This window comes from Temnothorax longispinosus, chromosome 4 (genome assembly GCF_030848805.1).
Source record: "Temnothorax longispinosus isolate EJ_2023e chromosome 4, Tlon_JGU_v1, whole genome shotgun sequence".
In the NCBI taxonomy this organism is placed as follows: domain Eukaryota; kingdom Metazoa; phylum Arthropoda; class Insecta; order Hymenoptera; family Formicidae; genus Temnothorax; species Temnothorax longispinosus.
The window spans coordinates 5,721,721-5,738,859 of NC_092361.1; the positions used below are offsets into that span (position 1 = coordinate 5,721,721).

Genomic DNA, 17,139 nt, shown 5'->3' on the forward strand with positions numbered 1-17,139 from the left:
AATCGCATTACATCTGTCGTTTTCCAAAATGTATTCAAACAACTTAATAACAAACGAATGCTGTTTCACATACGGCTCATAACATTTATCCGATAGTCTTATCGTTAAAAATAAGCTCACGGTTCTTCGGTGTTTCCTTCACTCTGCAGATGCTCGTGCCAGCGCAGGAGTCCGCTTCTGGTGGCAATGAAGCTCCTCGTAACGCCAAATCTACCCTTGCCCTGACTGTAATTGTAAAACGCGCCATGTAAACCGTATTCTCGGTGGTACAATAAACACGCCACCACGGTATGCAATTTTTTTTTGCATATTCAATAGCCGAATTGCAAATCAAACTAATTCACTTTAATCGTGGCACGATCGTGGAGCGATTTCCGATCGATAGCTTACAGCTTTTCCTCTGTCGATTAAAAAGCACAAGGAAACAAGTGCGAGATGTGACATAGAAGCCGCGAAAATGTCGATTTGAGACGCCGACCTTGACATTTGAGATTCCTATGTAAAAAAATATCTCTATCGATTTCAACATTTTGTAGATTTGGCAATTTGAATTAATCGCGTTCAATAATCGTAACATTAATTAAAAATATACAGAGCGTCTAATACCTGACGGTAGAGTAAAAAAAGAAAGTGATTCCTTAATGAAAATTTAGGATACACATTGATACGACAATAAATCTTTACAGCGATCATATACTTTCTTGATGTTTTGATGTCTTTACAATGTTTCCCGATTATTTCTTGCTTCGATTGCAATTAAATCATTTCGCCATTTTGGGAGCAAGCGAATCTCGAGCGTTAATTGTCACTTTATTTGTAGCCAAAACAGCCGACTTGATAAAATATCGCTCTATCTCGCTAACCCCTTGTACTCGTCTTATTATTTTTATTCTCGAGCTATAGATCTCATTCCTGGGAATATGATATATTTTTAACATCGTAAACCGAGTTATTTTACGGCAATAAATTAATTTTATACGGCGATTCAGAAACCATCTCTTTGTTTCGTTTCTTTTTTCTTTTGGTTTAGACTAATCATGTAAAAAATAGGAGAATCAAAGAAGATCAACACGAATGCATCGGGTAAATTTAAATTTACCTAATGAATCTATCTTCTCTCGATCCATCAATTTTTTTACATGGTAAAAGCTTTCCAAAAATAAGGCGGCTATAGTCGACGGCTGCCAAGCATTCACTTTAGCTCGTACATTGACTATAGTCGATGACGAAAGATTATACAATCTTCCATAGTTACTTATCGATATTAAGGCTTATATAATCTTATCTATTTTATTAAATATGAATTCTTTTCTAAACATCTTAATTTATATTTAATTTTTTTGATACCAAACTTCACAAAGATATTTTCCTACCATTTTTTTTCTTTACATATGTCATTTTTTTACAAGGAATCACTGTCTTTCCGATTGCACCGTCGGTTTTAATATAGTCAATTATATATGTAGGCACATGTGTCGTGTGTATAAAGACTTGCCAAAACATACGGTTTTTAATACACTTTTTGCGCGTATATCTATCATCTTTGAATTTCGCAATCACCAAATAAATTCAACGTTCGATCGCAACGTCTTAATACGTCTTTATCCATGTCGAAGATAACAAACATATTTTAAACAACATACGATCATCACAAAGTGAGTATTACCGTGCATTATCGACAAACATGTTTAACGTGTTAGACAAATAATTGTGCATAATGGATTACCTGTGCAGTAGAGCCATCAGTATGGCAATAGGGCTAGCGGTGGAGACACACAATAATAAAATGTAATAAAAATATGCAATAAAAGATAATATTGTGAAATGAAATGTTGGACGGTTGCTCATAGTGCACTTGGTATGTTACAAGGTAGTGATAACTTTTGTCGCACTGCGATTTCTCTTTGTACGATATAATATACCTCCGGCAAAAAATATAAAAATTATACATATATATAAATATATATAATTGTATATAATAGATTGTATATAATAGATTTTACATGTATTTTCTTTCTCTTATATAATCTCTGTTCAAATATACTGGAAAAATAATAAGAAGAAATTTAAAAATAATTTAAAAAATAATTTTTGCATTACTTTTTTTATGAAAAGTAAAATTTGAAAAAACGAGAGAAAATTGCGCATATATAATCATATATAAATGTAATAATCATGTATGAAATATAATTATATATGATTATGTATAGAATTGTATAATATAATCGCAATTTTACTTTTCGTAAAAAAAACATTACAAAAGTTATTTTTATAATTATTTTCCAATTATTCTTCTTATTTTTCCTATAAGATAAGAAGAAAGATTATACAAGAGAAAGAAATCATATATAGATATATTATATGTATATATATTATATCTAAACAATAATTATGTATATTTTTATATAAAAAATTTTTTACCGGGCCTATGTTAAACAATGTGCGAGCAATCTCTCTCTCTCTCTCTCTCTCTCTCTCTCTCTCTCTCTCTCTCTCCCCCTCTCTATCGCCTTTAATATCCCACGCAAGTAGCACGTGTATATGTAGAGTATCTCTTTTTCATATACACATACACTCTCGATCGAGTTCCGAACAATATTCTGACGACCGTCAGAAACTTTATCCGTCTATCAATGCTATAAAAAAAAGACATTGCATTTTCAAGGTTTAGCATTTGCTACACAACTTGTGCAAACCAAGACGCATCACGGGCTATAATCAAGGCGGAATAAGTGGCGGTCGAATTAATTTGCAAAAGTAACCGGCGTTATGCGGTGCGTGAATGGTAAACCGCGTGCTTGTGCATTGCTGTGCTCGATTGCATAATTTGTAATTAATTAGTGTGATAAATGGGTGAGAATGAAAGACGGGACGTGCACTCTTGTCTACTGCCGACACGGAACTTACTTTTCGTTCTCCTCTTTATGCATCCTCTGCGTTTCCCTTTTATCAAATCCGTCCGTCACCAAAGCATCTAAGACCAGTGATTGCACTAATTTTTTGTCACCTGAAACGTCACAATTGTGTTAAATCAGTACTACATCGATTGACACCGCTCGAGAAGTTTGAGATAGGTTTTTTATATGCGCATCTTTCAATTTAAATTAGAAAAATTTTCGTATGCAATATTTCTCATATAAGATAAGGGTACAATTAGTAAGTTATAGATCGCTCAATTAAAATAAAAATTCATATTTTCATCCAAAAGGATATTAAACAAGCAATGAAATATTTAATGGTTACAATTTATTATAAAGAATATTTTACGGGTAATTTTGTTCCATGTCATTATTGATTGTTTAATTTAATTTTTTAATTTTAATGTAATAAAAAATAAAATAGCATAAATAATCCACAATTTTATTATTAAACTCTGGATACTAATTGCGAATCAGTTTTCAAAATGTTTTATTCTTTTCGGAGACGTTATTCATCCTATAAAAATAATATCTAAAAATAAAATATGCGCTTGCGTATTGCAATGTACAATGTTCAACTGAGCATGATATTGATTTTTTCCATGAAATCTTTTCCCTGAAATGCTATTTACTACATTCTGTAAAAGCCTTAAAGCAATCCTTGTAAACATTACACTTTAAGTAAATTAAAAAATATATTTTAATTGATATCTCATCGTTTTACTATCCGACGAACCGATAAAATGTGCAACGTTCTTAATATAATAAATCGTTTTATGCATTAGGTATTTTTCGCAAATCTTTGACTTATTAAGGCTACATTTTCGGTTGTCAAATAAAAAAAAAATTAATTTCATATTTTGAAAGTTAAAAGTCTTTAAAATATATCCTTGAAATATTATGTTGAAATTTGAAAAACTTGCTAGACTATAGAAACCGTTTATCTGACAGATGCGCAGATAGAAAACAAAACGCGTAGCGCATTCCTTCGGATTCGCGTCGATTCGGGTTGGGACAGATCTTTAAATATAAAGAGGACAGCATTTCAATGCCTTCTGTACTTGTGTGTGTAAGTGCAAAATACAACAAGAATTTCAATTTTACAATTTGGCATATCGCGCCTAAGCATCTTCATTGTGGTTCCAAAACAATTAAAATTGCTGCGTATCTATGACGCCGGGATTTTTAATGAAGAATTCAATGCAATTCTCATTGACAACAATAAATGTAACTATTGGTCTGCAAGCCAAATTATTTGCTGATTCTCGCAACAGCCAGCGGTTGAAGACAGTGTCCGCCTAATAAAGTGCTAAAGAGGCTCGAATCCCACGAAAGGATGATTTACACACACAAACGGAAGTTTCAATAAATGAATTTAAAAAAAATTATATCTTACATTAAAATGTTAATAAACAAGCCTATACAAACAAAAAATTGATCAAGTCAAGAGTTTCTTTAAACAAAATTCCGAAAAATCCCCTATTTTTAAGCGCTTCCAACCAAAAATGTAGCCTTAAGACGTTAAATTAATATGACGTGTGTGTACTTACAATAATAAGAATCTTTATCCGGCTTGCTCGCCTGTTTGTGATGCGAGCTGGGACTCCTTGCTCTCAAGGACATCCATTTCCATCCCGGTCGGCGCGTCCGTGCCAGGAAGTGCAGGACGCGTTCCTCCGGGGAGGAAAAGAACTTATCGGAAGCCGAATTATATTCGCAGTAAATCCAATCGGGATGCACTTTCCAGTTGCCTCCCTTGAAATACTCCGTTACTGCAACGCAACATGATAAATTCGCACAGAATCCGACGTTATCAAAAACGCGCCGGTTTTTCTCTATCATTTTAAATTAACACGCGCAATTGTAATGAGAAATTTACCATTTACGATGGCGAGCTTGATTTCTTGCTCAGCCCGTAATTCGAACATGCCGTAGCCTTCCGGTAGGGCCAAGCCTAAAGAAAACGGGGTACCCTCGATCGGCTTGTAAAAATAGTTATGCCGTCTAATCGTAACTCTTTTCTGCAAATCAACAAAGCATCGCGTAATAAAACAGAAATTATATCATCTCTACGATTATGATATTAAGCTCGTAATTGCTTTTTTAAATAATAACTTACCATATCGTCATAATGTATTTTGATTGTAAAGTCCGTTTCTCCTTCTTTTTGATCGATCATGTCGCGTCTCAGCTAAAAAGAATAACATTATCAAAAATCACTATTGTAACATTAGACATTATAAAAAAATTAATGATAAAATAACGGAAATGTCGCACTTACATCGAGCAGAAGCGAGTTGTTCGGGGGAGCCGAAGGGCCATCGTATTCTGCGAGTTCAACTTCCGATAGATCTACACTTATATACGAAGGTTTCAACGTTTCATCGTACTGAAAAAGAAACGTATATTTCTTTTAATTCTTTATATAGAACATTACCTTTTGTGTGCGCGCGCGCGTGAACGAAATTAGAGTGATTGATGGAAAGTATAAATTCACATATATCATTTTTTATCTCGACAAAAGTTAACATAAATTCCAACAAAAGCACTTTAATAATTTCGATAATTTAAAACAAGAAATATATCAGTCGTCTAAGATGTTATCGCGATATTTCGCTCTTGTGAATTATTGATTTCTCACAACTCCTTAATAAAGCATTCTCAGACAAGGTCTTTTATAAACTTTTTTTATATGCTTAATCCTCATAATGCGCTGTATCAATTTGGTCCCAATTTTATTAGATGTTCTGCATATACTATATTTCTATAACAACAGGGTGACAAAACGTGATTGTGAACACTCTCGATCTTTAATAACTCTTTATTTATTAATTGCTTTTAACAGTTTTTTTTTTCGATATAATTCCATTTTGTCCTATAGATTTTTAATAATTGCTCAGGCCAGACTTTGAGCTTGGAGAACCTTATTGATCAATTCTTGAGGAAATTCTTCGAAATTTATTTTAAAGGCGTGTTTGTGACCTGTCGTATCTTTAATTTGTTTATTTCCTCACAGCTTTCGTTTCAAATAGCTCCAAACAAAATGATCCTTCGGGATCTGCATTGATCTGCATCTGAAGACTTAATCAGTTCTTCTTTAGAGGAGAATTTAATTTTGTTCGCGTGAACTCCAAAGTCTTTGAAAACTCCAAAGTTTTCGATGCGTGCGATAGCGCAGAATCTTGAACCGTTAGGTATACGGAACTATATATGTCTTATTGATATCCATTTTGTTTTAAGAGTTTTAAAAGTGTCCTCTTTCACTTATCAAAAAAGGGCACTTTTAATTCTAAAATGAGGTCTAAATTACGTCGATAGTGCGAAAAATAAAAAGTTATTAAAAATCAAAAAATTCATAATCGTCTTCCGTTACCCTCTGTACGTTTAATGATTGAGCACATCAATATAATGAATTTTACTTACTTCTGTGTTTCCAGGCTGCGTGAAACATTTATGTAATATTATGATATTATTCATGTCTCTCTTAACACATAAAAAAATAAAAAAGTAAAGATAAAAAGGGTGAGAAAGAAGAAAAAGAAGAGATTGATAGGCTTTTTTTATTATAAGCTTCTAATTTTGTCGAACTTAGAGATTGTTTTGAAAATTTATTCGTCTTATGTACATATATGCTAGAATGAAAAAGTGTGCTGGCGATAAAATTACAATATATTCGCGAAACTAGTTTGAACACATTATCGTTTTTCGCGAATAAAATACGTTATTGATACTCACGAGAAGCCGCAGGTCAGGATGATACAGAACTCTGCCATTATTGTCAACAATAAACGAATATCCATTAACTCCTAACTGTAACGTAAGAAACACGTTATTAATACGTATATTATGGTAACATGATACTAGCAAAATCAACGAGCAAAATATATAAGTAAGCGCCAATTGCACTAATAATGTGATATATACTAACTCAACGAGCAAAATATATAAACTCGCGGCACGAGTTTCTGTAAGCGCCAATTGCACTAACTTCGAGGCTAGCTTTTATCAAGTAAATTTTCTCTTTACGATATGCTAAATTTTATTCTAAAGATAAATTATTCCTTATATTTAATTCATTTTTTCTCTCTCTCTTTCTCCTCATCTACATTTAAGATGAAATTCTATAATATTATTATTAATATTCTACAAAAACTGTAAAGAGTCGAGTCTTTCTGAAGCCAAGTTATTGGTACAATTAGGCTGAATAAAATGATGAGAAAAACAAATTAATTTGTACCTTGTAAGGCGGCACGAGTTTCTGAATCTCCTCGACAGGTACATCGGTACCGACAATACCCAATAAATTAGCCGTTTTCACCTTAGAATGATAATATACAAGCTGAAGTACACTTTATTTGCATATTACTTCACACACACTTAACATTAAAGTGGCTTTCGCGCAATATTGAAATAAAGCGCCTCCAACACGCAAATATTGTTTTTAAAATATAATTACCGTATAATTCCGGCGATCTAAAATCGGAGCTGTCACAGACGTCATCAATTGGCCCCGATTTTCTCTGCCGTATCTACTGCTCTGAAGGTCAATTGTTATTAATGTAGAAACGCCGCAGAATTATTACGTACATACGACAATGAGAAATTACTTATATTTGTAGAAACATTCCGTAAAGCACGAATTAATTAATGTAATTGATATAATAATTATTTATGTGTAAATTTAACTTCTTACTTTTCCACCTACGTAAGCGGGACTCCAGTGAAGGGGATGGTCATGCTGATAGAGTACCATAGGCCGCGCTAAAACCTTCACGTACTCGAAAACTTTATTATGGATTTCGTCCGCGTTCGTTATTCTCGCGTAAAATCCTACGAGATTGACATCAACAACATCAGAATACACAAAAGCTTCATTAAGTATTTCTTAAGTATTCAATATTATAATTAAGGTATCAATTTTATCTCTCAATCTTTTTAGATTACACCTCATTTTTCTTTCTTAATTCTTAATACTATGTTTCTAATTAAACTTTAAGTTAGTTAGTTTAAATGTCTTTTAATTATAATACTTACAGTGTCTCGTAAAAAGGTACAACAGAAAAAATAGGAGATGAGAGTGAATCTTACACGAAAGAATAAGAAAATGGATAAAGTAAAATTTTTCAAGACTTCGTTTCCTGAATAAATAATTTTGAAACAAAAAAAAAATAATATTCGTGTTTTATATGTCCTTGAATAATTTTTAACAACTTTTTCTTATTGTTTCGTCTCAACAGCGATTATTAATGATGACTAGCAGTGGCACATAAATAAAATGAGTATCCAAAATAATATAACATTCAGTTTTTAATAAAACTAATTGAAAAACGATTTGAGTTGTAGAGTACAAAAAAGAGTTGTGTAAAATATATATCGATATCATTTTTAATAGAATGTCGTCGTTTCATATACACAGTGTCTTATAATCTCAAAATCTCGGGTGAAAATCGTAGAATGGTACAGAACTTTTCTACTCAATTTAATCCGCTCTACCTATCCATGAGCAGTGTTTACATTACAAAACAAATTTGTTGGCCTATAGTACGAGAAATCCTTAGAAATAATTCAAAATGTAAAAAAAAAAACATAAATGTCTTTAACGTTCCAATTTTCAAAATTTATATTTTTCAAAAACGAAGCTTTGTGTGAAAAAAAATTTGATTTTACGTTTTATCTTTTTTCTCGTAAAATTATCCCTTTCCCGATTACGAGACTGGTTACGAGACACCCTGTAGTGCATCTATAAACAGTGTAAACTATCGAGTAACACACGAGTAACGTTACCTTTATTGGTGCAGGCCGTGTTTTGGAGATCGGGGCTCTTGTCGCCACCGATGAGATAAGTAAAGAGCCGCACGGGCATATGCGGCCAATTGTAACGCTTTATCACTTCTGTGGGTGGGCCGTCGGTATCGGAGGTGATCAGCATGATAGCCTGGTTGCACTGGCTCCCCTGGCTGGTGCGATTGTACTTGTGAAGGATCTCGAATGCGGTGCTGAGCGCGGCCGAAATGTTGGTCGCGGTGTCTTCGTGTTTCACGGTGCTCAAGGCCACCTTCATCTCGTGAACGTTCTCGGGCGACGCCTGCACCAGGCTATCCTTAAAGCATTGCACGATCTCTTCGGCATTCTCCCCGTAGCGATATACATTCACGTAATCATCCGGCCCCAGAGTGTCCAGGACGATCTTTGCTGTGGCTATCGTCAATCGTCGATTCCGATCAGACGTATAGGTCGCACTGTCGATCAGGATCGCTAGATCCTTCGGGCTGTTTGCCGCCCCAACGAACCAATTCGACATCCTGAAGTCGTACACGTCGCGAACGGCCCGATGATGCGAGGACTTGGATGCCCCAAATGTACCCTCCATTGGCGGCCATGATATTGCTATAATACATGTAATGTAAATGTATAACGACTAGCCATTTTTGCACGATTTTCTAGCAATATTCTTGTAAAAAAATATCTATGTTGCGAAAGCATATTGTATTCACGATCGTACGATCACATTCGTATTACTTAAATAGTCTTTCGAGTGTTATATTTTGAAAGTGTTATAAATGAAGCTTATATATATAGAAGCTTTCGTTCTTGAGTTATTTATTATAAGATCAAAATTGGCGTGCGAATCGAAGTATGCATGTGTGGAAGAATATTAAAAATACACTCACACACACATTTTATCATTTTTATCAAAACAGATATCTCAATTCTTCCTTAGAAAGTAAAATGTTTTGAACAAAGATTTTACAATTTTAAAGGAAAAACATGTGTTTTTATTAAACCTTAAACATATTAAATAATATCAGAGATTATTTATATGGCTACTTAGCATGTAATTTTTTTCCGCAATTCAAGATTTCTTCAGTTAGTCTGCATATAAAAGTATTAAAATATAATAGAATTATATATAATATTATAGGAAGATCAATAATTTACAAAATATCATATACTTAATTCTGATTTAAAATATGAATAAATATCTTATAAAATATTGATTCTTCGGTGATTAATTCTTGCTTGCTTTTATATACAAAAAAATGAGATAATTCTGCTGTAAAATTTAATTGAAGTAAGCGCAGCGAGAGAACCAATTGGCATCGCGGAAAAACGGCAACAAAAAACTTCGAGATATGCGAGTATCGACTTAACATGCCTTTTTTTAGAAAGGATACAAGGTATATATTTATAATAATATAAAACTTTACACGTACACACATAAATAAATTTGCTTAAATACCTGGGAAACGACGTAAAAATCCTGTCGTCGCTCCATAATATTGCCACGAGAGCGTAGGGTCACTCTCGTAATTATTAACAAACAGCAGATCCAAGTACTCGCTCCATTGAATACCTGAGGCAACGTCACGTTCTGCAAATAAAGGGCTAATTTGCAACAGAGGTGACTGATTGTGAGTCAGATCATCCTTCTGGGAGATGATCTTTCCTTATTTAACCCGTTGAGGTCACATGGGGTCCAATGGACCCCATGTGACCTCTACGTTATTTTTAGGAGGTGTGACCTCAACGGGTTAAACTATAAAGCGATGAAAGAAACGCAGATAACCCTTATTCACGGAACATTTGCGTTTATGGGTGGACATTTTGTTAAATTTGTTGAAGCTATCTATCACGAGGCTCACCGTTGTCTTTGACTCCGCTCGGCAGAAGCACGGCAGACAAACTGACGTTCACTGCTAGGTGGTCGAAATGGCGATTCGTAGTGAGAAACACGTCCTGCGCGGGACCCTTCTCATCGCTGATGAAGCTATTAAGCCGATGTGAGGCGTAATACTTAGGCGATACGTTTCCATCCCTCGGTGCCGATACCGCGGCCTGTTCGGCGCTCTCCACTAATCTCTGTGAACAGAACAAATGAGCTATAATGTATTATGTTTTAAATAATTTAAATAACGCGCTTTCAATTAGCGCTAAACTTGGAACGACCTGTAACCAGTATCAAAAGTAAAAATAAATATCGATAAAATAAATAAAATTCTACTTATAATACTGTTTAGCAAAAAGAAAAAAATCCGTTAAAACAGAGGTAATTGTTTCCTGTGATTTTAGGCACTGTCTAGTAATTTTATTAATTCGGAAAATATATACACCCACGTAACATGGACGGTCAACTTTCTGTATTAAATATCAAAGTTACGTGGAAGGAAATTAATAATTATGATTAGTAAAGCTTAATTATAGCATTGTAATATAACAGATTTATTGATACAGCAAAGACAATTTTTGATCAAGATCAATCCATAGTATGATTCAAAATTTTCAACAAAACATATCTAAGATAACGAATGTTGTTGCATCAAGAGAAATTAAGTCGAGTTTATCGTGTAAAAAAACTATTTGTTCTAATACTAGTGATTTCAAATGTTCTTTGTTACATTATCGAATCTTAGTTATAAATGCTAAATTTGCACAGTAAATTATAGGTTGAATCGATCCATTCATTTTCAAGTGCAAGTTCGAGACTCTTGTACGAAATGGAGACAAAAGTGATATATCCATCAAGAAATCAATCTCGTAGGAAGATTTTCAATTTAAAAATGCATTTTAGGTCAAGAAATTAAGAAAATTTTGGATTTGCGAAATTAATCTGCGTTTTGTAAACTGCTGATTCGAATTCTGTTCTTGACTTACGATCTATGACTTACGATCCACATGTCAATTATTATTATTATATTATTATATTATAAGATACGTAGAAGATATAAAAAATTTATATAAATTTTTATATTGAAAAAAAAAAAAAAAAAAAACAGCGCATAATTATTTTGCTCAAGTAATAACTCTCTTGCGATTTAAAAAGTTGAAAATTTTTTCTTAATATAAGATTCTCAAAATTAACGAATCTACTTCTATCGAAAATGTCAAGAAAATCATTTGTCGAATTTTCAAAGTTTGATATTTTAAACCAAGGTTGAGATTAAAATTACATTAGTACATGGAAATATGGAATTATCGATTTCATTTTCTATTTGTGTCGACAATTTCTCTCTCTTTCGCAAAGAGAACTTATTTATAGCTTACGAAATCAAGGTCAAATTGAAAAATAAAACAATCCTATAAATTTCACAAGGAAATAACACTTCTTTCCAATTCTTACATCACGTAACGAGCACATTTCTCTAATCTAACGAATAACTTAAGATCAAGCGTTAAATACGAAAAAAAGAATATGTACTAGCGTACCATCACGGCATTCATTTTAAAGTCCATCATGTTTTTCACCTCCATGGCCATCTCGCGAACGAGGACGAGACCATCCCTTTTTATGACGTTGGCTTCCACTTCATGATATTTCTAAATGTGAAGCAATAAAAATCGGTGCGTGTGAACAGCGAAGATTACAAGATTTTTGTGTTGAAAAGATAATTTTGAAAAAATGACTTATAAATACATATTATTTTCTCTCACGCTATAAATCTTTGCACGACATTTACAATACCTCTATTGATGGTTTGCTATAGAAAATAAATATATTTATTATGGTTATATAGCTAAATACATATTATATTTCCTTACCCTTTGTATCTCGCTCATTTTGGTTACTTGTTTACCAAACTCCCATAGATCCACGCCGAACTTTAAGGCCCAGTTTTTCACTCTGTAATAATTAATGATATTATTTTAGGTAAATATATATACGTCCGGCAACGATTAAAATATTTGCAATAAGTGATTAATTAAAAATTCTTTTGCTACATTAATTTATAATAATACATAGTCGTTTTATGTTGGTCCATGAAAATAATTAGTCGCAAGTGTAATATGTTGTTAATATGTTCTATTTATTAAAATTATAACACGTGAAGAAATTCTCGCGCGAAATAGCCTTGTGAAATTTATTTTAGAAATTGATTATAAATATTAAGAGAGAAAGAGAAAGAGAGAGAGAGAAAGAGAGAGAGAGAGAGAGAGAGAGAGAGAGAGAGAGAAAGATTAAGTATACTTGTAACTGTTGGCGTTGTCAATAAACATAGTTTTTCACTAATTTCAAAAAATCATCAATTTCAAAAAGTTTCTTTGCATCTAAAAAAATCAGACTTTTAAAATCCTTTCTAAGATTTCGCATATCGCATCTTCCCTCTCGTTTCCGTTTATTCGCACGTAGTCAATAACCGATTAGTGTCACGCGCTTCCTTATTTCCGTTCGTTCTTCCGCTTCCAATTCTTTTCACATAATCTCTCTCTTTCTCTCTATCTCCCCCTCTCCTTCCTTTTTTCTCTTTGGAAGCCGATACATCTTTCTTTTGGACTTTTCCGTTTATATCCGTTATTCGCGCCCTTCTTCATTTTTTTCATCGCCATTCCGCTTTATCCTTAACCCCGTATATTCGCCCTTCTTCCCGTATTGCTCACACCCTTGACGACATCTCTCCTTCTCCCCTCTCTCTCTCTCTCTTTTTCTCACCCTCCTTCCCACTCTTGCGCGTTCCTTTATTTCCCCACCCTACTACCGCATGCTCGTTCTCGCCCTCGTCCACCTCCTCGCCCTCGCCCTCGCGCTCCTTCTGTTCCCTATCGAGTTTTGCTCGTCGAGCTTTATGCACCCCATCCGTCCGATCGCTCGCACATCCACCGCACCGCCACCACTACCCATTCCCTCCCTTCAATCTACCCCGGAGCCAATTTCTTTCGGGCTCCTCATGCGTCATCGAGGTCCGACGTCCGACGAGACGCATGAGGACGAGACCGCGGGCCTAGAGCAAACGTTTTTCATGCCCACGCCACTTAATCGCTACGGGTTTGCGCGCGCGACGAGCAACTTACTCATTGTGAGGTATGTCCTCCTCTTGTTGACGACTCGAGCCTATCCACAACAGAAACAGTAGCCCGAAGCGTAGCAGCCTGTCGTCGATAAGCAGAAACATTATTTCAACGCGATTCTAGACAACGATATTTCTCAAAAAATCCTCTCTCCCCTCTTCCTCTTCTCCTTCGCTACCACCCTCGCCGCGTTCTCTCGACGCGTGGTCTTCCGCGGTGGTGAGTTTCTCCGCGGTAATTTCACGCGATTGGCGATGATCGATCGTCGTAGCCGGGGACCAGGGACGAACCAGTTCGGCACCCGTCGATTTAACGATCCTCGCGCATCGTCCATAGGTCATCACCGTCCTCGGATCACCGCCTCTCGCTCTTCTTGCGTACCGATCTCGTGCACATCTATCTACCGCCCGTACTCCACTATATATCGCAAACTCGCCAACCCTCGTCCCTCGTTGACCTCGCTCTCTCTCTCTTTCGCGCGCGCGCGCGCGCACTCTCACCCTCTCCTCTCGCTCGCTCGCTCGCGTACACGTAATGTACAAGGTCACGAAATCGGATCACGCACAGCGATGAGACCACCCCTTCATCCCCGTCGCGTTTGCCACTTCGCGAACGGCGACGGTCCGCGCCGCGGGTGTCAGAGCGAATCCGGTCGCCAGTTCGATCATTTTAACGGCGACGGCGGCGGGCGGAAGGAGGTAGGCGGTGGCGGTGGCGGTGGCGGCGGCAGCGGTGGTGGCGACGGCGGCGGCGTTCCGGGCTGCGTGTACGTGTACCGTTCCGGAACGTGCGCTCGAAATGTCACTGCCTGTTCCGGAGCCGAGCGCGACCACATGATCTCATCACCACGCGTAGCGAGGACGGCATAATTCTCATGTCTCGCGCCCTTTGCCCGACGCGACAACGCGATTTACTCGTTGCTCGCGACGCCGCCGATCACGCGATTCCGCCTCGCGCCTCCGTAACGTTGTGGAGACGCGGAAAGAGAAAATAGGAAAGGATGAGAGAGGGTAGGAGGGCGGACAGGTGAGCGGGGGAGGAAGATGAAACGAGTTAGAGCAAAACGGCGGGAAAGGGGTTGAAGAGGAAAAAAAGCTCTCCCTCGCGATGATACTGCCTTTCCGAGGCCTGAGTCCGCTCGCGGCTGCCGCGTGATGCGGAAAATCACGCGAGGAACGACGCGGCGTGGTGTCGCGTGGTATCGCGCCCCTATGTCTGCCGCCGCTGTCTGGCCGCCGTCGCCACCCCCGAGAGAAGGTGGCTTGGCGCGCGCGCGCCACGTACCCCTTACTACGTCTACGATCAGCGAGCCAGCTCGTGGCATTTCAGTAGTACGTTATTTCGGGGGCGAGAAAGGGGGAGGGAGCTACCCCGTACCCCCTCCGCTATCCCCGCGGGGACGGGGGTCGGGGGCAAGCGAAGGTGGAGCGTTCCATGGTGGTGGCGGCGGCAGCGGCAGCGGCGACAACGCCGGTAACGCCGGCGGCCAGCGCGACATCGACTTCACCGAAGCTCGTCGAAGCTTCCTCCAGCCACCCCGGTATCCCCGGTTGTTCGCTCCGTGAAGCCTGGAGTCTTGCGCGGGGCGACGCAGAAGGGGATGAACGAGGCAAGGGAGGGGAAATACGTCGTGAGAAAGATGGGTGGTGGTGGTGGTGGCGGCGGCGGCGGCGGCGGCGGCGACGGCGGCGGCGGTGGTGGTGGTGGCGAGGGCGAGGGTGGATGGGGAACAGGGGATAAAAGCAGCGGAAAGTGGTGGAGAAGGCCCGGCGCCGTTCCGCGGAGGACGGGGATAGGGGAGGGGACAGGGGTGAGCGCGGTCCCGACCTTACGCCACGTTACGGGAGTGTAACGCAGCGCAAGCCCGGTATCATTGATTTAACATATATCTATATCTTACATAAAGACAGTGAGAGCTTTTCCTAAAGGCGGGGGAGGGGGGAGAGTAACGTCGCGTTACATTTGTCCAAGCATGGCGGGGACGGCGTTATGCGCACGAATTGCGCAACAACGCGACGAGAGAGAAAGAGAGAGATCTCTCCTCTCCTCGTCAAAGAGACCATTTAATACAAATTGTCGAAAATCGGAGTTTAGCCATATAAAATGATCTATAAAGAATACTCGGCGCGAGAATAGTATATACCTATTGTTGACCGATTACTAACTATAAATAATTTTTTCGAAATAAAATGCAATTGTTGTACAGTAAGATGCATTAATTCGCTGGATCATATTAGCAAGTAACCCGACTTCTCATTACATTTTAATACTTCGATGAACCGCGCACATGTGGATTATTAAAGACACCTAGTGGCCAAGAAGTCAAAATACTATGACTCATTGAATTAATGCACCTCACTGTACATATACCTACCTATATTTTTAATTACAACGAGATAACAAATATTTTAAGTTATATGTTTAATATTTCGAGTAAGGCCCTGCGCACAATGGAACACATATTAGGAATAAGAATAAATGACAAATATTAGAATGTATAAATAATAGAATATTCCTGTAATAAATATTAAATATTAGAATATGTATAAATGCGGGAATATTCCTGTAGGAATAATATTCCTTTATATTTTATTCCTTTCCCTTGTGCGTTATGTCTAATTATTTCTAATTCCGATTCCTAATATTTAATATTTATTTTTATTCCTAATATGTGCTCTATTGTGCGCAAGGCATAAATGTATGTATATACATATATATATATATATTACAGTTAAAACCCGAAATCCGTCCAAACCTGAATTTGCTAGGAAGTTCTATATCTAATAGTTTTAACTAAGCCAGTTCGGCAATAGGCATACTAACTGAATTAATTTAGTTAAAACTAGAATTGACCGAGTGCTTTAGTATGTACCTACACATTCTAATTGAAATAATTTAGTTAAAACTAGAATTGGCCGACTGCTTTAGTAAATTCGCGGTTTAACGGTGTGTTTCTCTTACAATCAAAACTCGTGGAGTTTTGACTGTACTGTAAGATTAGTACTCAATCGACAGTACTAATATTCCTAAATAAAAATTAAGATTCTTGTACTGTGATTATTTCGAAATTTGGTTTTATTGGTGGTTATTTCGAAAATTGATTATATCAAAATAATGGTAAATACCTATTGACAAAAGAGGACTTTCCTATAACCTTGACCTTGACATATTATAGAGGCCACCCTCCTGAGTAACCTTCAAAAGGTTTTACCTATCGCTCGTCCTTTATTAAAAAGTTATTAACAAAAAAGTTTGAGAAATATAACAGTTTATTGTGTCAATGCTAAAGAAAGGAAGAATTTGTTGATATGTATGTATAGACAGTATATATCAGTACACATATCAGCAAATTACTTCCCTTGTATTGACACAATAAACTGTTATATTTCTCAAATTTTTTTGTTAATAACTTTTTAATAAAGGGCGAGTGAGGGTTAAA

The 17,139-nt window shown here is 37.0% G+C and overlaps 1 protein-coding gene across 4 annotated transcripts in view; it reads right to left on the reverse strand.

The window, feature by feature from the left end:
- The window catches only part of Stol (voltage-dependent calcium channel subunit stolid), a 32,541-nt gene extending 17,211 nt beyond the window's left edge, over positions 1 to 15,330 (reverse strand). Inside the window, exons 1-18 of one of the 4 annotated variants that reach the window (XM_071776275.1) lie at positions 13,704 to 15,330; positions 12,456 to 12,537; positions 12,123 to 12,233; positions 10,562 to 10,778; positions 10,159 to 10,290; positions 8,703 to 9,305; positions 7,612 to 7,748; positions 7,375 to 7,455; positions 7,156 to 7,257; positions 6,654 to 6,728; positions 6,342 to 6,356; positions 5,200 to 5,307; positions 5,038 to 5,109; positions 4,798 to 4,939; positions 4,469 to 4,690; positions 2,908 to 3,007; positions 1,727 to 1,759; positions 121 to 225 (exon numbers count right to left, since the gene is read on the reverse strand). In XM_071776275.1, the coding sequence (XP_071632376.1) occupies positions 121 to 225; positions 1,727 to 1,759; positions 2,908 to 3,007; positions 4,469 to 4,690; positions 4,798 to 4,939; positions 5,038 to 5,109; positions 5,200 to 5,307; positions 6,342 to 6,356; positions 6,654 to 6,728; positions 7,156 to 7,257; positions 7,375 to 7,455; positions 7,612 to 7,748; positions 8,703 to 9,305; positions 10,159 to 10,290; positions 10,562 to 10,778; positions 12,123 to 12,233; positions 12,456 to 12,537; positions 13,704 to 13,804 (2,438 nt within the window). In that variant the 5' untranslated portion in view covers positions 13,805 to 15,330. The remainder of the gene's footprint in view (positions 1 to 120; positions 226 to 1,726; positions 1,760 to 2,907; positions 3,008 to 4,468; positions 4,691 to 4,797; positions 4,940 to 5,037; positions 5,110 to 5,199; positions 5,308 to 6,341; positions 6,357 to 6,653; positions 6,729 to 7,155; positions 7,258 to 7,374; positions 7,456 to 7,611; positions 7,749 to 8,702; positions 9,306 to 10,158; positions 10,291 to 10,561; positions 10,779 to 12,122; positions 12,234 to 12,455; positions 12,538 to 13,703) is intronic. The other 3 variants (XM_071776276.1, XM_071776277.1, XM_071776278.1) reach the window with 3 other exon arrangements.
- Between the last annotated feature and the right edge of the window lie 1,809 nt (positions 15,331 to 17,139).